At 42.4% G+C, this 22,666-nt stretch overlaps 1 protein-coding gene across 3 annotated transcripts in view; it reads left to right on the top strand.

Annotated features, from left to right (window-relative positions):
• The window catches only part of fhod3b (formin homology 2 domain containing 3b), a 247,317-nt gene that overhangs the window by 201,354 nt on the left and 23,297 nt on the right, over positions 1-22,666 (top strand). For all 3 annotated transcript variants that reach the window (XM_036965704.1, XM_036965706.1, XM_036965707.1), the window contains 9 exons: positions 1,955-2,049; positions 2,234-2,377; positions 2,621-2,877; positions 13,550-13,723; positions 13,909-14,043; positions 14,821-14,871; positions 16,654-16,871; positions 18,130-18,729; positions 19,011-19,984. In XM_036965704.1, coding sequence (XP_036821599.1) covers positions 1,955-2,049; positions 2,234-2,377; positions 2,621-2,877; positions 13,550-13,723; positions 13,909-14,043; positions 14,821-14,871; positions 16,654-16,871; positions 18,130-18,729; positions 19,011-19,984 — 2,648 coding nt within the window. The remainder of the gene's footprint in view (positions 1-1,954; positions 2,050-2,233; positions 2,378-2,620; positions 2,878-13,549; positions 13,724-13,908; positions 14,044-14,820; positions 14,872-16,653; positions 16,872-18,129; positions 18,730-19,010; positions 19,985-22,666) is intronic.

The raw sequence follows: 22,666 nt of genomic DNA on the forward strand, positions 1-22,666 counted from the left end.
ACTCCTGATATCATTACTGTTTCAGCTTCTATTAGTCTAATATCACATGATCTACTCCTGATATCATTACAGTTTCAACTTCTATTAGTCTAATATCACATGATCTACTCCTGATATCATTACTGTTTCAGCTTCTATTAGTCTAATATCACATGATCTACTACTGATATCATTACTGTTTCAGCTTCTATTAGTCTAATATCACATGATCTACTCCTGATATCATTACAGTTTCAACTTCTATTAGTCTAATATCACATGATCTACTCCTGATATCATTACTGTTTCAGCTTCTATTAGTCTAATATCACATGATCTACTCCTGATATCATTACAGTTTCAGCTTCTATTAGTCTAATATCACATGATCTACTACTGATATCATTACAGTTTCAACTTCTATTAGTCTAATATCACATGATCTACTCCTGATATCATTACAGTTTCAGCTTCTATTAGTCTAATATCACATGATCTACTACTGATATCATTACTGTTTCAGCTTATATTCGTCTAATATCACATGATCTACTCCTGATATCATTATTGTTTCAGCTTCTATTAGTCTAATATCACATGATCTACTACTGATATCATTACAGTTTCAGCTTCTATTAGTCTAATATCACATGATCTACTCCTGATATCATTATTGTTTCAGCTTCTATTAGTCTAATATCACATGATCTACTCCTGATATCATTACAGTTTCAACTTCTATTAGTCTAATATCACATGATCTACTCCTGATATCATTACAGTTTCAGCTTATATTCGTCTAATATCACATGATCTACTACTGATATCATTACTGTTTCAACTTCTATTAGTCTAATATCACATGATCTACTCCTGATATCATTACTGTTTCAGCTTCTATTAGTCTAATATCACATGATCTACTCCTGATATCATTACTGTTTCAGCTTCTATTAGTCTAATATCACATGATCTACTACTGATATCATTACTGTTTCAACTTCTATTAGTCTAATATCACATGATCTACTACTGATATCATTACTGTTTCAGCTTCTATTAGTCTAATATCACATGATCTACTCCTGATATCATTACAGTTTCAGCTTCTATTAGTCTAATATCACATGATCTACTCCTGATATCATTACAGTTTCAGCTTATATTCGTCTAATATCACATGATCTACTACTGATATCATTACTGTTTCAACTTCTATTAGTCTAATATCACATGATCTACTCCTGATATCATTACTGTTTCAGCTTCTATTAGTCTAATATCACATGATCTACTCCTGATATCATTACAGTTTCAGCTTATATTAGTCTAATATCACATGATCTACTACTGATATCATTACTGTTTCAACTTCTATTAGTCTAATATCACATGATCTACTCCTGATATCATTACAGTTTCAACTTCTATTAGTCTAATATCACATGATCTACTCCTGATATCATTATTGTTTCAGCTTCTATTAGTCTAATATCACATGATCTACTCCTGATATCATTACTGTTTCAACTTCTATTAGTCTAATATCACATGATCTACTCCTGATATCATTACTGTTTCAGCTTCTATTAGTCTAATATCACATGATCTACTCCTGATATCATTACAGTTTCAGCTTATATTAGTCTAATATCACATGATCTACTACTGATATCATTACTGTTTCAACTTCTATTAGTCTAATATCACATGATCTACTCCTGATATCATTACAGTTTCAGCTTCTATTAGTCTAATATCACATGATCTACTCCTGATATCATTACAGTTTCAACTTCTATTAGTCTAATATCACATGATATACTCCTGATATCATTACTGTTTCAGCTTCTATTAGTCTAATATCACATAATCTACTCCTGATATCCATATGGCACTGGTTTATTTGAATGCAGAGCATAGGTGGATTGTGGTACCTTTGGACCGACTGTGTGGTGCATGCTTTGTGGTGCAGGCTGTAAGCTGTGGTCCAATGCCATGGAGATTCTGGAGGAGAAGGATGGGGTGGACACAGAGCTGCTGGTGTATGCCATGACCCTCATCAACAAGGTCGGTCTCCCTTCATTCCTCTCTCTCTCTCTACATATTTTTCTCTCTCTACATTTCACTCGCATCTCTTTGTCTTCTATTTCTTTCACTCATTCTACATCTCTCTCTCTCGACTTTACATCTATTTCTACATCTCTCTCTTCTACATCTCTCTCAAATGATGACATTTGTGTGTGTGTTTCAGACTCTAGCGGGCCTGCCTGACCAGGACTCATTCTATGACGTGGTGGACTGTTTGGAGGAGCAGGGCATGGAGGCCATGTCTCAGAGACACCGTAGCAGGAAGGGAACAGACCTGGACCTCATGGAGCAGTTTAACATCTACGAGGTACCTCCACCTCCTCGGCTTAGTGGAATTCACTTCCTGGCTTAGTCACTTAACTAGTTTGTTGTAGAAACACTAGCAGAGCACTATAGGTACAAAACTTGGTCAAATATACAAATAAATCCTTGACCAGCTTGATTTAGTTTGTCCTCAATGGGACCAATGGAAAAGTCCTAAGTGTTGACCCATGTCTGCTTGGGACCTCATGTCCCCTGCTAGTCTAACTGTTCCCTGCTGTGCCTCCAGACTGCTCTGCGCCATGAGGACGGGGACGACGAGAGCCAGCCACCTACCGTGGGTCGGAAGAACCGGCGGCGTGCCAGCGTGGGGGGTACCAACGACCGGCGAGGCCTGGAGAGGAGACGCAGCCGGAGACACTCCCTCCAGAACGGGAGAGGACTCACCTCAGCCCCCGCTTCCCCCAGCAGCCCTCACTCTCATGGAGGACACAACGGTAGCTTCCTGCCCTTCGGAGGCCAGGGCATTGACGACGTCAGCGAAAGGTGAGTTGGAGCGGAGGAGAGTGGGTGATGGGTGGGGCAAACAGGAGAAGGGGAAGGGGAGAGGTAGAAAGTGTGAATGGGTTAAAGGGAGAAGCATATTCTTGCTTCTGTTATTAACTGAAACTTGCCAATATGATCTTAAATGGTCAGCTGAAGTGGTTCTGTTTATTTTTACTTCACTACCCAGAGAAGTCAGCTGTGAGGAATTGGAAAACACACAGATGATTCTGGATCCACGATACAGTTCAGAACAGGAAAGGGTTCGACTGCCAGTGTTGTATTACGTTATAGTCTGGGACAGATGTGTGTGTTCCAACCAGAGTCAATATGAATGAAGAACGTCATTATATAGTAATAAAAGAGAGACAGAGAGCACGGGCTGCTGTTTCAAAGTGACGTTTAGATTCATCTTCAGACTGTCAACGTTTTGTGAGCTCGTGGAGCTGCTGAAGGAAATAGGAACCTTCTGTAAACAGTGATAGGAATTATTAGGAGTTATTATTCATTATTAGGAGTTATTATTGGTTATTAGGAGTTATTATTAGTTATTACTGTGCTCATGTCCCAAATGACACCCTATTACCTATGTAGTGCACTACTTTTGGCAGTAAAGGTACCATTTGGGATGCATCCCTGTATGTGTCCTATCTGTCACAAGTCATGTTTCCCTTTGAGGCAGTGTTTGTTGAATTTCAACCAAAACTGCAATAGTTTCAATAATGTTAATGTGTACACAACCACTATAAATTCACGCTTAACTAAAGCAAAATAATAATGCCTATTGAAATTTAAATACTGCAACATCTCATTTACATAAGTATTCACACCCCTGAATCAATACTTTGTAGAAGCACCTTTGGCTGCGATTTCAGTTGTGAGTCTTTCTGGGTAAGTCTCTAAGAGCTTTCCACACCTGGATTGTGTAACACTTGCCCATTATTCTATTCAAAATTCTTCAAGCTCTGTCAAATTGGTTGTTAATTATTGCTAGACAACCATTTTCAGGTCTTGCAATAGATTTTCAAACAGAGTTGTAAGTCTAAACTGTAGCTGGGCCACTCAGGAGTTTCCACTGTCTTCTTGCTAAGCAACTCCAATGTAGATTTGGCCTTGTGTTTTAGGTTATTGTCCTTCTGAAAAGTGAATTCATCTCCCAGGGTCTGGTGATCAGCAGACTGAACTAAGTTTTCCTCTAGGATTTAGCTCCATTCCATTTATTTGTTATCCTGAAAAATGATTATAAGCATACCCATAACATGATGCAGCCACCACTATGCTTAAAAATATGGATAGTGGTACAATGTGTTGTATTAGATTTGCCCCAAACATAAAACTTTGTATTCAGGACAAAAAGGGAATTGCTTTGCCACATTTTTTGCAGTATTACTTTAGTGCCTTGTTGCAAACAGATGCATGTTTTGGAATATTTTGATTCTGTACAGGCTTCCTTTTCACTCTTTCAATTAGGTTAGAATGGTGGAGTAACTACAATGTTGTTGATCCATCCTCATTTTCCTCCTATCACAGCCATTAAACTCTGTAAGTGTTTTAAAGTCGCCATTGGCCTCATACTTTGTAGTGACTGTGTGTATTGATACACCACCCAAAGTGTAATTAATAACCACCATGCTCAAAGGGATATTCAATGTCTGCTTTTTTATTTTGACCTATCGACCAATGCGAGGCATTGGAAAACCTCCCTGGTCTTTGTGGTTAAATAGGTTTTTCAAATTCACTGCTTTACTTAGGGACCTTACAGATAATTGTATGTGTGGGGTACAGAGATGAGGTAGTCATTCAAAATCATGTTGAACACTATTATTGCACACAGAGCAACGTATTATGTGATTTATTCAGCAAATCTTTACTCCTGAACTTATTTCAGCTTGCCATAACAAAGGGGTTGAATACTTATTGACTCAAAACATTTCAGCTTGCCATAACAAAGGGGTTGAATACTTATTGACTCAAAACATTTCAGCTTGCCATAACAAAGGGGTTGAATACTTATTGACTCAAAACATTTCAGCTTGCCATAACAAAGGGGTTGAATACTTATTGACTCAAAACATTTCAGCTTGCCATAACAAAGGGGTTGAATACTTATTGACTCAAGACATTTCAGCTTGCCATAACAAAGGGGTTGAATACTTATTGACTCAAGACATTTCAGCTTGCCATTACAAAGGGCTTGAATACTTATTGACTCAAGACATTTCAGCTTGCCATAACAAAGGGGTTGAATACTTATTGACTCAAGACATTTCAGCTTGTCATTTTTAATCAAATTGTTAAAAATAAAAAATATTCAACAAAATGTGGAAAAAGTCAAGGGGTGGGAATACTTTCTGAAGGCACAGTGGGATGGCTACCTTTCACCCTGCCACACACAGCATCATACTGTCCACCATTAGTAACTAGCATTTCTGGTAGCATTTCTGGTAGCATTTCTGGTAGCATTTCTGGTAGCATTTCTGGTAGCGCTCCAGTTCGGTTCTGCAGATAGTTCAATTGAACCCAGAGGGTTATATGATACTGACTCCCACCAGTCCAGTCCACCACACACAGGAAATTCAGGCCGCCTTTGAAGATCAGTGTTTTCCATATTGGTAATGAAACACAGGCGGGCGGGTCAGAGGAAACCTGACAGCACAATGGCCCTAGAAAGACTCTCGTATGCATATGATGTATGTGACAATCCTTTATCAATTAAAACCCTCCAGATATGACCACACAGTCACAGCCTAGTCAATGGTTGCGTCTCAAGTGACACCATTCTCCTACATTGTGCACTACTTTTGACCAAAGTCCATATGGCTCTGGTCAAAAGTAATGCACTATATAGGGAATAGGGTGCCATTTGGGATGTGCTCTATGATCACTGGTCCGGGGACCGTTACTGGTCCCTAAGATGTTACAGGCTGGTCCAGAGCTGCTGGTGTGTGCCAGATGGTTAGCTGACATTGATTTAGTCAGTTCTCATGCTGTTTTTTAATGTTATCAAGCACTGTATGTAATGAATGAAATGAGGACATACTAACTAAAAGCTATGAACCTCTTTGAACTCTACTGCCTTGTGGACACATTTTTACCTCCCTCGTCAATTTTGACAGGGTGTGCTGTGTGTACTGCATTCTGTCTGTCACTTCTTTCTCTTTTTCTGGACAGTTGTCTACTGTATTTTGTTCATGTTGTCTGTTGCATTTCTCCTCCTTTTCCTCTTTCTACTCTTTCCTGTCTATTTTCTCCCTCCCCTCCCCTCCATCCATCCCTCCACCCCTCCTTTTCAGAGAGGAGGAAGAGGAGGAGGAGGAAGAGGAGGAGGAGGAGGAGGATGAGGAAGATGATGAGAGTCATGATATCACAGAGACCACTAGAAAGGGCTTCCACAGGTATTTCAGGAAAACAGGTTTTCCCCCAAATAGAACCTCTTCTTCCATATCCTTCTTTCAGTCTTGTCCTCCATCCATCTCCCCCTTCCTGGACGATGTATAGTGTTGTTAACAGTGTATGGGTGTGTTAGAACTACATAAAAAAGCATATCTGTTATTGTAAACGTGTCATGTATTCCCCTTGGATGTACCCCACCCCCTTTGTCCTCCCCTTTGCTCTGTTACTCTGTTGTTTTAGCATGGCGCCCGTGCAGGCAGTAGAGGACTCCTCTAGCTTGTGTTCTCCTGTTCACTGTATGGTCAACCTCATCCCTGACGCCTCAGCCGCCTCAGAGAGAGAGAGAGTGTGGCCATGGCCAGCCCTATAGCCCCTGTGTCCACCCCCCCCTAGAAACACTGGCTCTAACCCCCAGGATGTCTCTCCCAGTCCCAGATCTACTTCCCTGGTCATAGCGCTTGGCTGGGGGAGACTGCCAGGCACTGCCCACCCTCTGGGCCAACAGCACAGCACCTCTGTACCCTCCTCTTCCTCCCCCTCCTGTTCCTCCTCCCCCTCGAGGGGACATAGTCAGTCCTACCTCCAACCGCCCAAGCCCCTCCCACTCCTCCCTGATGTGGACCTGAGCCAGGTGTCTGCCTCTGCTGAGGCCGAGGGGTGTGTTGAGAGGGGCGTGGCCAGACAACAGCTCTACAGGTAGAGGTGCAGCAGCAACAGGAGCTCTACAGTTCACTTCTTCACCTCTGGCATTACATTCACTATGAAGGAATACCTCCCCAACTCTTAAATATACACTGTCATCCCGCAACACTGGTGTCTGTGTCTTCATGTCTACCTGGCTTGCTCCCTCACAATCCACTTGGCTGAGAAGCTGCCGTACTGAATGTCTCTTGTACAAGGGGTATAGACATAGTGTTAATGTCTACCATGTCAGACAGATTCTGTGTTGTCGAGTCATATTTGCTTTCCGTGGCCTACGAGGCACTTGTAGATGGTCTCCCTCATGCATGTTATGTATGCTTTAACTTGTGTCCAGTTGAACACATCTTTAGCTTGCCTCGACATTCCTTTGACCTTTAAAGGCCCAGTGCAGTAAAACATTTGATTTTCCTGTGTTGTATATATATTTCCACACTATGAGGTTGGAATAATACTATGAAATTGTGAAAATAATGAAAATACCCTTTTAGTGTAAGAACTGATTGAAAAGACAGCCTGAAATCTCCGCCTGTTTTGATGGGATGGAGTTTTGGCCTGCCTGGTGACATCACCACGGTAGATGAGTTTCAGAAATGAAACAACACATGTACATTTAACCATTCGTTAGAAAAAATGACAATGCATAGTCTTGGCATTAGGGCTCTGCTCCTTCAGGCCAGCTCACTGCCAGAGCCAAGCGTCACGTGAAGAGGATGACATAAGTGCAGGCAGTGAGCCCGGCATGCTGTACCAAATCCCCTGAAGAAAGACACACACAACCCACAGGTGGAGGCTGGGGTGGTGGTGGGATATCACAATCAGCAAGCATAGTGAGTAACAGCTAGTTACAGCAACAACGACAGCAAGAGACGTGCATTCACGTGCCGTCCAGCATCCAGGAAGCATGTGTACAACTGGTCAACTTAAATAGACCGAATGGAAGTAGAATGTGAATCCAATTGGTGCAATATCTGCTGATGTGATCAGCTGATGTCACCACACTGGGGTTTCCCTTCTGAACCGGCTCCACAGACCAATAAGAGAGAGATTTACAAACCTCTCTGCCAATAACAGCTAGTTTCCAGTTTCCCCCTCCGTACTCAAACCACTCCCAGATAGTCCTAGCTAAATTGGTGCTTGAGAAATTGCTCTTTCCTAGGAAGCTATTTTTGTTTCTTTTTGACCATTTGAACTGAAAGAAAATCACTGTGAGGTACTTAATGTTTATCCAGAAATGATTTGATATTGAGATAAAAACTTCTGCATTGGGCCTTTTAAAGATAGTTTAACACCAGATGCCCAGTAGGCTGCTACATTTTCCTGTCCGCTGTGTTTTATTTTATGTTGCTTCTATCATCCATCCCGGATGGCACGCATACACAGGGAAAAAAGAAAGAGAAGAATCTGAACAAAGACGTATCATTTCCTTGACTGAGTCAGCTGCTAGATGTGCAACTCCAGTTGAGAAACACTACGTTTTCCTGACATTTACTGCTCATCTGTCTTTCATTGTGGCGTTGCACCACAGTTAAACCCAGACATGCCTAGAAAATAAAATTCAAAAATGAAAATGCACCATAACTCACGTTTGAGTGTCTCTTAGATGTCTGTAATGTTGTGTGGAGCTGCAGCAACAGAGATAGGATGGAAAGTAGTGTTGCCATATTGTGAACAGACCAGGCCAGAAGTGCCTCAGTGTGGAGCACTCCCTACCTCCTATCCCATATCATCCTAGTCTTAATGACCCACCAGGAAGTAGAGGTATTTTAACTGTGGGCTTTATGGGAATTTAAAAAAGGTTTGATTGTTTTTAAAGAGTATGTAGAGTCCATGTCGGTGGGGGGAGGGGCAGAAATATTCTCTTGCTTCTTGGAATCACCATGTATCTTGCTACAATCCTTCAGTCAATCGTTCTCCAGACTTCCGTTTTCTTTGTGTTTAACCCTTGCATGCTTCTTTCCTTCATTACAATTTGTACTTGACTGTCCCTCTCCTCTCTCTCTCCTCACTGTTTCCCTTCAGCAGCCAAACAGCTGTATTGTATACATCTAGAGCACCCGTTAGTGCTGGAAGGTAAGACTTAGCCACTGTGCTAACACTAGTCTTATAGTCTTATAGGTAAGACTTAGTCTCCAGGTTAACACTAGTCTTATAGTCTTATAGGTAAGACTTAGTCTCCAGGTTAACACTAGTCGTATAGGTAAGACTTAGCCACCAGGTTAACACTAGTCTTATAGTCTTATAGGTAAGACTTAGCCTCCAGGTTAACACTAGTCTTATAGTCTTATAGGTAAGACTTAGCCTCCAGGTTAACACTAGTCTTATAGTCTTATAGGTAAGACTTAGTCTCCAGGTTAACACTAGTCTTATAGTCTTATAGGTAAGACTTAGCCTCCAGGTTAACACTAGTCTTATAGTCTTATAGGTAAGACTTGGCCTCCAGGTTAACACTAGACTTATAGTCTCATAGGTAAGACTTAGCCTCCAGGTTAACACTAGTCTTATAGGTAAGACTTAGCCTCCAGGTTAACACTAGTCTTATAGGTAAGACTTAGCCTCCAGGTTAACACTAGTCTTATAGGTAAGACTTAGCCTCCAGGTTAACACTAGTCTTATAGTCTCATAGGTAAGACTTAGCCTCCAGGTCAATACTAGTCTTATAGTCTTATAGGTAAGACTTAACCTCCAGGTTAACACTAGTCTTATAGTCTTATAGGTAAGACTTAGCCTCCAAGTTAATACTAGTCTTATAGGTAAGACTTAGCCTCCAGGTTAACACTAGTCTTATAGTCTTATAGGTAAGACTTAGCCTCCAAGTTAATACTAGTCTTAAAGGTAAGACTTAGCCTCCAGGTTAACACTAGTCTTATAGTCTTATAGGTAAGACTTAGCCTCCAAGTTAATACTAGTCTTATAGGTAAGACTTAGCCTCCAGGTTAACACTAGTCTTATAGGTAAGATTTAGCCTCCAGGTTAACACTAGTCTTATAGTCTTACAGGTAAGACTTAGCCTCCAGGTTAACACTAGCCTTATAGTCTTATAGGTAAGACTTAGCCGCTAGGTTAACACTAGTCTCATAGACTTATAGGTAAGACTTAGCCTCTTAGCCTCCAGGTTAATACTAGTCTTATAGGTAAGACTTAGCCTCCAGGTTAATACTAGTCTTATAGGTAAGACTTAGCCTCCAGGTTAACACTAGTCTTATAGGTAAGACTTAGCCTCCAGGTTAACACTAGTCTTATAGGTAAGACTTAGCCTCTTAGCCTCCAGGTTAATACTAGTCTTATAGGTAAGACTTCGCCTCCAGGTTAATACTAGTCTTATAGGTAAGACTTAGCCTCCAGGTTAACACTAGTCTTATAGTCTTATAGGTAAGACTTAGCCTCCCGATTGAAACTAGTCTTATAGGTAAGACTTAGCCTCCAGGTTAATACTGGTCTTATAGTCTTACAGGTAAGACTTAGCCTCCAGGTTAACACTAGCCTTATAGTCTTATAGGTAAGACTTAGCCTCCAGGTTAACACTAGCCTTATAGTCTTATAGGTAAGACTTAGCCACTAGGTTAACACTAGTCTTATAGTCTTACAGGTAAGACTTAGCCTCCAGGTTAACACTAGCCTTATAGTCTTATAGGTAAGACTTAGCCGCTAGGTTAACACTAGTCTTATAGGTGAGACTTAGCCTCCAGGTTAAGACTAGTCTTATAGGTAAGACTTAGCCTCCAGGTTAACACTAGTCTTATAGTCTTATAAGTAAGACTTAGCCTCCAGGTTAATACTAGTCTTATAGGTAAGACTTAGCCTCCAGGTTAATACTAGTCTTATAGGTAAGACTTAGCCTCCAGGTTAACACTAGTCTTATAGTCTTACAGGTAAGACTTAGCCTCCAGGTTAACACTAGTCTTATAGGTAAGACTTAGCCTCTTAGCCTCCAGGTTAATACTAGTCTTATAGGTAAGACTTCGCCTCCAGGTTAATACTAGTCTTATAGGTAAGACTTAGCCTCCAGGTTAACACTAGTCTTATAGTCTTATAGGTAAGACTTAGCCTCCCGATTGAAACTAGTCTTATAGGTAAGACTTAGCCTCCAGGTTAATACTGGTCTTATAGTCTTACAGGTAAGACTTAGCCTCCAGGTTAACACTAGCCTTATAGTCTTATAGGTAAGACTTAGCCTCCAGGTTAACACTAGCCTTATAGTCTTATAGGTAAGACTTAGCCACTAGGTTAACACTAGTCTTATAGTCTTACAGGTAAGACTTAGCCTCCAGGTTAACACTAGCCTTATAGTCTTATAGGTAAGACTTACCCGCTAGGTTAACACTAGTCTTATAGGTGAGACTTAGCCTCCAGGTTAAGACTAGTCTTATAGGTAAGACCTAGCATCCAGGTTAACACTAGTCTTATAGTCTTATAGGTAAGACTTACCCTCCAGGTTAACACTAGTGTTATAGTCTTATAAGTAAGACTTAGCCTCCAGGTTAATACTAGTCTTATAGGTAAGACTTAGCCTCCAGGTTAATACTAGTCTTATAGGTAAGACTTAGCCTCCAGGTTAACACTAGTCTTATAGTCTTACAGGTAAGACTTAGCCTCCAGGTTAACACTAGTCTTATAGTCTTATAGGTAAGACTTAGCCTCCCGATTGAAACTAGTCTTATAGGTAAGACTTAGCCTCCAGGTTAATACTAGTCTTATAGGTAAGACTTAGCCTCCAGGTTAACACTAGTCTCATAGTCTTATAGGTAAGACTTAGCCTCCAGGTTAATACTAGTCTTATAGGTAAGACTTAACCTCCAGGCTAACACTAGTCTTATAGGTAAGACTTAGCCTCCAGGTTAACACTAGTCTTATAGTCTCATAGGTAAGACTTAACCTCCAGGTTAATACTAGTCTTATAGTCTTATAGGTAAGACTTAGCCTCCAGGTTAACACTAGTCTTATAGTCTCATAGGTAAGACTTAGCCTCCAGGTTAATACTAATCTTATAGTCTTATAGGTAAGACTTAGCGTCCAGGTTAACACTAGTCTTATAGTCTTATAGGTAAGACTTAGCCTCCAAGTTAATACTAGTCTTATAGGTAAGACTTAGCCTCCAGGTTAACACTAGTCTTATAGTCTTATAGGTAAGACTTAGCCTCCAGGTTAACACTAGTATTATAGTCTTATAGGTAAGACTTAGCCTCCAGGTTAACACTAGTCTTATAGTCTTACAGGTCAGACTTAGCCTCCAGGTTAACACTAGTCTCATGGTCTTATAGGTAAGATTTAGCCTCCAGGTTAATACTAGTCTTATAGGTAAGACTTAGCCTCCAGGTTAACACTAGTCTTATAGGTAAGACTTAGCCTCCAGGTTAACACTAGTCTTATAGTCTTATAGGTAAGACTTAGCCTCCAGATTGAAACTAGTCTTATAGGTAAGACTTAGCCTCCAGGTTAATACTAGTCGTATAGTCTTATAGGTAAGACTTAACCTCCAGGTTAATACTAGTCGTATAGTCTTATAGGTAAGACTTAGCCTCCAAGTTAACACTAGTCATATAGTCTTATAGGTAAGACTTAGCCTCCAGGTTAACACTAGTCTTATAGTCTTATAGGTAAGACTTAGCCTCCAGGTTAACACTAGTCTTATAGTCTTATAGGTAAGACTTAGCCTCCAGGTTAATACTAGTCTTATAGTCTTATAGGTAAGACTTAGCCTCCAGGTTAACACTAGTCTTATAGTCTTATAGGTAAGACCTAGCCTCTGCTATCTTAAGGCATCTATTTAGATACTGTACACTCAGGGGGGGTTGAGGGGAATTTGGTTCCCTTTAGTGAAACAAATTCTACATGAAACTCATTTCTACATTTCTAAATGCTATTTTTAGCTGAATTCCTAGTGATTCGACAGTGGTGACCTGAACACCCTGGAGATTTAAATGATGTGTCAGTGCTTTCCAACTGTATCAAACACACCATGACATGGCAGTGAACCCTGCTGCTGCATGCTGAGCACCTCTTGGAATGCAACGCTCCCTGCTTCACTATCTCATTCAACAGAGCCATTAAGAAGCACCTTAAAAAGCAGCAGGGTTGTTTAGAGGTCAGCTCTGCTCTTGAGTACAGTCATTTCCTCCCTTAAGTTGAATCCCACTCAAGTCCCGTTGCTCTTGGCTGTGCGCTTGTCTTGGGTGTCTGGCGACTGCCTTTCAGGACCTCCACAGGCAGAGGCAGTGTCCCAAAGCATACCCTATCCCTTATCTTTCATGTTTAAAAACATATATTTAGCCAGGCAAGTCAGTTAAGAACAAATTCTTATTTATAATGACAGCCAACCGGGGAACAGTGGGTTAACTCCTTGTTCAGGGGCAGAACGGCAGATTTTTACCTTGTCAGCTCAGGTATTCGATCCAGCAACCTTTCGGTTACTGGCCCAACACTCTAACCACTAGGCTACCTGCCGCCCCTTATATAGTGCAATACATTGGACCAGAGCCCATTGTGCACTATATTGGGAATAGGGTGCCATTTGAGGCACACATCCTTAGTGTTGGGAATTCTAACCGTGAATAACAATGTTTCCTCCTCCTGTTGTTTCCAGCCGACACATAGGCCACGTCATGGCGCTCCCTGGCAGGTCCCAGGGTGTAGCCAGCGCCAGCGCCCCCACCACCCCTGTACACCGCTCCCAGGGTGTTGCCAGCGCCCCCACCACCCCTGTACACCGCACCTTTGCCACATCAGGGGCACCACAGCTGGACTCCAAGTCTGACAGGTCAGCACTCAACCAATCAATGAATCAATCAATGAAACAAGCCCCACCTCTGTGTATGAGTTCCAGACACGGATTTAAATATTATTTATTTTCTTTCAAATCATTTAGGTGCGCTTGTTTTAGCTTGCCCAGCGTAGTAGGACCAATGGAATAGTAATATGGTCTTCCTCTGTTGGGTTACCCAGACCTTCTCTGGGGAGCTTGTTGTCCTCCTCCTACAGACAACACCAGGAGTCTCTGACTGCAGAGAGAGAGAGGAGGAGACAAGAGAGGGAGGAACGACTGCTGAAAATCGAGAGGGAGGAGAGGACCCGCTTCAAGTGAGTCCCAACCTGCATCACATCACACTACTCATAGATGGAATTGTCCTTTTGACGTTTACATTGCAGTTCAGTTCCCTCATTAAAAGTCCCAAACCAATTCACCAGAATCAAACACAGAACTACTTTGCCCACAGCTTTATACACTTATCTGTAAGGTTACCGGCTGGAGTGATGGAGTTTTGTCTGGGATAAATAAGAGTCTGAGCTTTGTTCCACAATATATCAGATGAGTTGGAGATGTTTAGAAACTGGACATACTTGTCTGTCTGTCTGTTTATTATGGTCATCAGTCAGGGACATGATGTGAGTCTAAGGAGGAGATACATGGTCTGCATCCCAAATGGAGCTCTACTGGGTCATAGGTCTCTGGTCAAAAGTAGGGCACTTATTATGGGATAGGGTGCAATTTGGGGTGCAGTCATGGATATGTTGGTTCGGCAGAAAACAAAGTCCTGCTGGCCTGCCTTTTACTTGTTTTCTATGGCCATATAAAGACCTGGATGTCAGACTGAGCCCTGGAAAGCTCCTCTGGTCTGTGTGTCTCCTCTGTCATGTCAGACTATTTCTCTCCCACAGTATCTACAACTATTCACACTGTCCCATTGGTTAACTAAGGATGTCTTTTAAAAAGGTACTATAGAATGTGAATGAAAACAAATAAGAATTGATATGCACAATAAGATATAGATCTCACATTCTTTTCACATACTGTCTCTCCCTCTCTCTTTCTCTTTCTCTCTCTCTCTCACACTCACATACTTGGAACATTATCAGTCGGGATTACATGGACAAGAGGGAAGAGACAAGACAGGCCAGAGAAGAGAGGTATGTTGTCTACTTTCATTTCTAATATACAAATAGACACAGTGCTCTCTAGCAATGTGGATTCTATAATCATTCCGATAGACACAGTGCTTTATATCAATTAAGATTCTAGAATCATTCAGATAGACACAGTGCTCTCTAGCAATGTGGATGCTATAATAATTCAGAGACACAGTGCTTTATATCAATTAAGATTCTAGAATCATTCAGATAGACACAGTGCTCTATATCAATGTAGATTCTAGAATCATTCAGATAGACACAGTGCTTTATATCAATTAAGATTCTAGAATCATTCAGATAGACACAGTGCTTTATATCAATTAAGATTCTAGAATCATTCAGATAGACACAGTGCTCTCTAGCAATGTGGATTCTATAATCATTCAGAGACACAGTGCTTTATATCAATTAAGATTATAGAATCATTCAGATAGACACAGTGCTTTATATCAATGTAGATTCTAGAATCATTCAGCTAGACACAGTGTTTATATCAATTAAGATTCTAGAATCATTCAGATAGACACAGTGCTCTATATCAATGTAGATTCTAGAATCATTCAGATAGACACAGTGCTTTATATCAATTAAGATTCTAGAATCATTCAGATAGACACAGTGCTTTATATCAATTAAGATTCTAGAATCATTCAGATAGACACAGTGCTCTCTAGCAATGTGGATTCTATAATCATTCAGAGACACAGTGCTTTATATCAATTAAGATTATAGAATCATTCAGAGACACAGTGCTTTATATCAATTAAGATTATAGAATCATTCAGATAGACACAGTGCTTTATATCAATGTAGATTCTAGAATCATTCAGCTAGACACAGTGTTTATATCAATTAAGATTCTAGAATCATTCAGATAGACACTGTGCTCTATATAAATTAAGATTCTAGAATTATTCAGATAGACACTGTGCTCTATATCAATGTAGATTCTAGAATAATTCAGATAAACACAGTGCTCTATATCAATGTAGATTCTAGAAGCATTCAGATAGACACAGTGCTCTCTAGCAATGTAGATTTTAGAATCATTCAGATAGACACTGTGCTCTATATCAATGTAGATTCTAGAATCATTCAGATAGACACTGTTCTCTATTTCAATCTAGATCCTAGAATCATTATCCTGTAATAAGTACAACATAAAGACTCTGACATGAGGGAGTAATATGCCTTGAAACCTTTTTGAGGAGAATTGTTAGCAGATGTAGAACAAGTCAGGCTCAGCCTCTGGGCTGAAATATAGGTGTCAGGCCCCCTCTAAACCTGCTGCTGTGCATTAAGACATCTACAACTGAATGGGACGAGGGGTGGAATTGGCTTTAGGTCATGGATACGGTCCAGATAAGGTAGGCTATGCATGTGTAATGTACCACCTTCCAGACATATGTATGATCAGTGTTATTTAAAACAGGAATCCTAGGTTATGTGTGTGACGTCTAAATCAAGATGAAACACTGTTATCCGACCCATCTGTGGAGAAGTCGCTGTAGGACACTGTAGGTATCTTCAACATTTATGTGTCAATTAAGCACCTGGAGAAATCCGAGAAGCATCACAGAGTCCCAGACATTTGGCCACTGTTTCAGAAAAGCAAGTGTGAGGGAACTGAATACAGTACATTACTGGTAGGGGGTGGCAGTAGCCTCGAGGTTAGAGAAATCTTCTCCTACCCCCATGAGATAGATATGATATAACAATAGACCTAAACAGGTGGAGTAACATCCTTTTTGAATAATATTCTGGGACTCCCTCTTCCAGATATAAGTGCGTTGAGAGGCTCGCAGCAGAGGAGTATGAGAAAGAGAGAGAGCGCACGAGAGCGCCACCCAGGGGGCGCACAGAGATCACCCTGAGCCTGAGCCCCACCCCCTCCAGTCGCTCCGCCTCCCCCCGCTGTGCCACGCCCTCCTCCATTGCCTCTCCGGAAGACGCTGGCACCATTCCATCCCAGACATCCCAGACATCCCAGACGCAGGGTAAATAACCTTTTCCAAACGTTTAACCAACATTAAAGCTCCCATCTCAGATTCAGAGTAACATAACGTTCTCCAAACATTTAACAATCATTATCGGTCCAGAGAAGTTTTCTGTATTTGTTCCCGGGGTCTGAATTAACACAAGGAGGGTGATTCACTCACACTTTGGAATTAGAGTCAGCTGCACTAATGATGGCTGTATGTTGTCTGTTGTTCCCGGGGTCTGAATTAACACAAGGAGGGTGATTCACTCACACTTTGGAATTAGAGTCAGCTGCACTAATGATGGCTGTATGGTGTCTGTTGTTCCCGGGGTCTGAATTAACACAAGGAGGGTGATTCACTCACACTTTGGAATTAGAGTCAGCTGCACTAATGATGGCTGTATGTTGTCTGTTGTTCCCGGGGTCTGAATTAACACAAGGAGGGTGATTCACTCACACTTTGGAATTAGAGTCAGCTGCACTAATGATGGCTGTATGGTGTCTGTTGGGAGGAAAAATCATCAGGACTTGATAAGAAAAGGATTTCATTCTTGTTTTTCTGTGTGCTTCAGAATGAGGTGTCTGTAAGTGTATGTTGCTAAATCCCAAATATGTTCTGGGATGGGATGGACATTACTTTAGCTGCCTGTGGGAAAATGCTTTGCATGATGGTTTGAAATGTAGTGAGTGGCTAGCTGTTAGGTCCCAGGCATACCCCAGTGATTTGTATGTGATTGTAGTGTGGTTTTGGCTGTGGTAGCGCCAGCCGCTAGGGCGTGGAACTCTTAATATGGGGTTCCATTCACATTCTACAGTAGGAGCCAGGAAGAGGTGTGGTGGACTGTGGACTACAGCACTGACCATAGAGGGACAAGCCTTTCAATATCTCACAGACTCAGTTATGATGATACATGAATGAATATCATGAGAACTAGATGTTGCTAGTCTGGGGTGGTTGTTCTAACCCACCAAAATGGGATAATGGGATCAAATGAGAGGTCGAATCTAATTTCGAAACACATTGTCATCATAGCTGTTAATTCATTTCCTGTAACATTCAATGAAGTATGAATTGACATGCTTAACGACTTGTGCTCCAGACCAAAATCTAGACAATTTATAATTGTAATTCATTAAATGTCACAGAGCAATTTTATGGTATTTACATTATAAACAAGATCATTTCAAAATGATATCAGACAATATTGAAAAGGCACACAATCGAAACCCTTACAGGAGCTTTCTGTTTTGTTTGGTCCTGTTTTCTCTACCAGGAAGTGAAGTAGACGTAGAGCCAAGCCGTGACCTTCAGACTAGAACTACAAGTCCAGCGCCAGAGTTAATAGTATCAGGACCTTCTCCAGAACCCACAGAGCCCCCCTCCCAAACCCCCTCCCAAACTCCCCCGGCGCCAGCCGAGGAGCAGGCAGAGACAGAGACGCAGACAGAGAAGCAGGAAGTAGCTGAAGTTGAGTCCAAGCAGGAAGTACTAGAGCTAGTGGAGTTAGCGGTAGATGAACAGACACAGGGTAAAGAGCAAGAAGAAAGTGAGGAGGAGGAGGAGGGTAAGGAGGAAGAGAGACAGTCAGGGAATGAGGTAGAGGGAGAAGAGAAGGTAGAGGTAGAGGGAGAAGAGGTGGAGATAGAAGATGTAGAAGTGGTAGAGATAGAGGTGGAGGAGGAGGGAGAGAGGGAGCAGGCTGCGTCGGAGGAGAGGGAGGTGGAGGAGAGGCTGGTCCTCCTCAGTGAGAAGGAGAGGCAGAATGAGGAAGTGAATGAGAAGGACAACTGTTCTGCCTCCAGTATCTCCTCAGCCAGTAGCACTCTGGAGAGAGAGGAGAGGGAGGAGAAAGTCAACAGCAACCTTGAACCAGGTACCAGCTGCCCATCAGAAGGAAATGCAGACTTTAGGACACTTGGCCTTTTATGACTTAACATATGGCTTGTGATTTGTGCCCATACTGTAAATGGAACACTTGCTAATCTTCCGTATGCTGTACATCAGTAGGCAGACATGGAAGTTCAACTCATGTCAGAATATTTCATTCCACCCATGTTCTCATTTCAGTTTCTGATATACAGATCTGCTCTCTATTCTGTTCTGAAGGCTAGCAATCCCAATCCACCCTTCCTCCTTGTGTTTGTCCACCTCTAGGCCAGTGCATTAAGGAGGAAGACGTGAACGGGCAGTGCAGCAAGATCCTCAACAGCAAGCGCTTCATGCTGGACATGCTCTATGCCCAGAACAAGACCACTGCCGACGAGGACGAAGAGAAGGCGGGAGAGACAGAACAGACGGAGAAATGCAAAGAGGGGATGGAGACGTCATCGCTAGAGGGTCAGGACGGGTCGTCGGTGGCCAGCTTAGCCAGTCGTATCTCTACACTGGAGGCCAGCAGGCAGGCCTGCGAGGAGAACGTCAAGAAGATGGAGGTGCAACACCTGGAGAACCAGGGGAGCGTCAGGGCCGCGGCCGAGAAATTTGGAGACCTTGTTAAAAGCCTTGTGTCGCCTCACGAGCTGGAGGCATTGGAGAAGCAGCAGCAAGGGCAGCTTCAACCAGATAAAGACAAAGCTCCTCCGGCCCCGTCCTCTTCTCCCCTACCTCCTAAGAAGGAGTCAGATTATATCTGGGACCAGCTGATGGCAGCCCCCAGGGAGCTGCGGATTAAAGAGATGGACTTTACAGACCTGGCAGACGAGGATGATCTGGACATCTTAGACGTGGACAGTGTGCTGATGGGCTCCAGTGACCTGATGATCCCTCCCCCTCCTCCCTGTCTCTCCACCCTGCCCCCTCCCCCTCCCCTGGGCCTGTTCGGCTGCCCCCCGCCCCCTCCTGTCCCTGGCATGATGCCCCCTCCCCCGCGCTTCATGCCCCCCGGACCCACCCAGCCCTACCCGGGGTCCCCCCAGCTGAGCCGAGGGACAGGGGAGCCCCCTCTGTTCCAAAAGAAGAAGAAGACTATCCGTCTCTTCTGGAACGAGGTAAGGCCCATGGACGGCCAGTACAGGAACCACAAGCGTTGTAGAGAGTCTCTCTGGTCCAAACTGGAGCCGGTCAAAGTGGACACGTCCAAGCTGGAACACCTGTTTGAAACCAAGTCCAAGGAGCTGCCTGTTACCAAGGTACCTTTGTTGACTGGTTTGGTTATTTATACGTATAGGAAATGTATGTGGGTTTTCTCAAGAAATCCATTTGTGAAATGATGTCACCTAAAGCATTTAGGGGCGGGTTCCCGGACACAGACTAAGACTAGTCCAGGAAACAGCTCCATAGATGTTTCCAACTTGTCCTCTTCCTCCAGAGCACATAGGTTTAGACATCAGGTGTGGATCTACTAACTACACCTTCTGTTTTGTATACACTCAGCAGAACAGCACTAACCAGCTTCACCGTGGTGGTAAAGACTGACCTGCATGTTGTCTGTTCTGTATACACTCAGCAGAACAGCACTAACCAGCTTCACCGTGGTGGTAAAGACTGACCTGCATGTTGTCTGTTCTGTATACACTCAGCAGAACAGCACTAACCAGCTTCACCGTGTTGGTAAAGACTGACCTGCATGTTGTCTGTTCTGTATACACTCAGCAGAACAACACTAACCAGCTTCACCGTGTTGGTAAAGACTGACCTGCATGTTGTCTGTTCTGTATACACTCAGCAGAACAACACTAACCAGCTTCACCGTGTTGGTAAAGACTGACCTGCATGTTGTCTGTTCTGGTTGGATTCTCGAAGCTGATAGAGGAAACTATGTTTTCTCTTCATAATTAGTTTCTTTCGGTGTTTATGTTTTGGTTTTGTCCGTTGAGCCTGTTGAGCTGGAGCCCCGTGTTCATGCTTCAGGCTTCATTCATCCACAGCATCAAAAGTAGTGCCATTTATAGGGAATAGGGTGCAATTTATAGGGAACAGGGTGCCATTTATAGGGAATAGGGTGCCATTTATAGGGAACGGGGTACCATTTGGGGCGTAACCCTGCTGTCCATGGTGACGTTCTGACTACGTCCCGCACCACGCTGTCTCCTGCTTCAAACTATTGAAGAATGCTGTGCAGGATTTAAACCAGACTGTCTTAAATGTACTGTAGGTCAACCCTGTCGTCCCGACCTGCTAGTAGACAGAATGATGGAATGTGATGGATTCCCTCTAGTATCTTGTCAACATCATCAAAGGTGCAGCCTGTCTTCCATAAAGTTTTCTCCGTCACTTTAAACTCGACTGACTCTGAGATGGTCCAAAACTGAAAGCAGGAGGGATATACAGTGCCTTGCGAAAGTATTCGGCCCCCTTGAACTTTGCGACCTTTTGCCACATTTCAGGCGTTAAACATAAAGATATAAAACTGTATTTTTCTGTGAAGAATCAACAACAAGTGGGACACAATCATGAAGTGGAACGACATTTATTGGATATTTCAAACTTTTTTAACAAATCAAAAACTGAAAAATTGGGCGTGCAAAATTATTCAGCCCCTTTACTTTCAGTGCAGTAAACTCTCCAGAAGTTCAGTGAGGATCTCTGAATGATCCAATGTTGACCTAAATGACTAATGATGATAAATAAAATCCACCTGTGTGTAATCAAGTCTCCGTATAAATGCACCTGCACTGTGATAGTCTCAGAGGTCCGTTAAAAGCGCAGAGAGCATCATGAAGAACAAGGAACACACCAGGCAGGTCCGAGATACTGTTGTGAAGAAGTTTAAAGCCGGATTTGGATACAAAAAGATTTCCCAAGCTTTAAACATCCCAAGGAGCACTGTGCAAGCGATAATATTGAAATGGAAGGAGTATCAGACCACTGCAAATCTACCAAGACCTGGCCGTCCCTCTAAACTTTCAGCTCATACAAGGAGAAGACTGATCAGAGATGCAGCCAAGAGGCCCATGATCACTCTGGATGAACTGCAGAGATCTACAGCTGAGGTGGGAGACTCTGTCCATAGGACAACAATCAGTCGTATATTGCACAAATCTGGCCTTTATGGAAGAGTGGCAAGAAGAAAGCCATTTCTTAAAGATATCCATAAAAAGTGTCGTTTAAAGTTTGCCACAAGCCACCTGGGAGACACACCAAACATGTGGAAGAAGGTGCTCTGGTCAGATGAAACCAAAATTGAACTTTTTGGCAACAATGCAAAATGTTATGTTTGGCGTAAAAGCAACACAGCTCATCACACTGAACACACCATCCCCACTGTCAAACATGGTGGTGGCAGCATCATGGTTTGGGCCTGCTTTTCTTCAGCAGGGACAGGGAAGATGGTTAAAATTGATGGGAAGATGGATGGAGCCAAATACAGGACCATTCTGGAAGAAAACCTGATGGAGTCTGCAAAAGACCTGAGACTGGGACGGAGATTTGTCTTCCAACAAGACAATGATCCAAAACATAAAGCAAAATCTACAATGGAATGGTTCAAAAATAAACATATCCAGGTGTTAGAATGGCCAAGTCAAAGTCCAGACCTGAATCCAATCGAGAATCTGTGGAAAGAACTGAAAACTGCTGTTCACAAATGCTCTCCATCCAACCTCACTGAGCTCAAGCTGTTTTGCAAGGAGGAATGGGAAAAAATGTCAGTCTCTCGATGTGCAAAACTGATAGAGACATACCCCAAGCGACTTACAGCTTTAATCGCAGCAAAAGGTGACGCTACAAAGTATTAACTTAAGGGGGCTGAATAATTTTGCACGCCCAATTTTTCAGTTTTTGATTTGTTAAAACAGTTTGAAATATCCAATAAATGTCGTTCCACTTCATGATTGTGTCCCACTTGTTGTTGATTCTTCACAAAAAATACA

The sequence above is a fragment of the Oncorhynchus mykiss genome, chromosome 3 (genome assembly GCF_013265735.2).
Source record: "Oncorhynchus mykiss isolate Arlee chromosome 3, USDA_OmykA_1.1, whole genome shotgun sequence".
Lineage (NCBI taxonomy): Eukaryota > Metazoa > Chordata > Actinopteri > Salmoniformes > Salmonidae > Oncorhynchus > Oncorhynchus mykiss.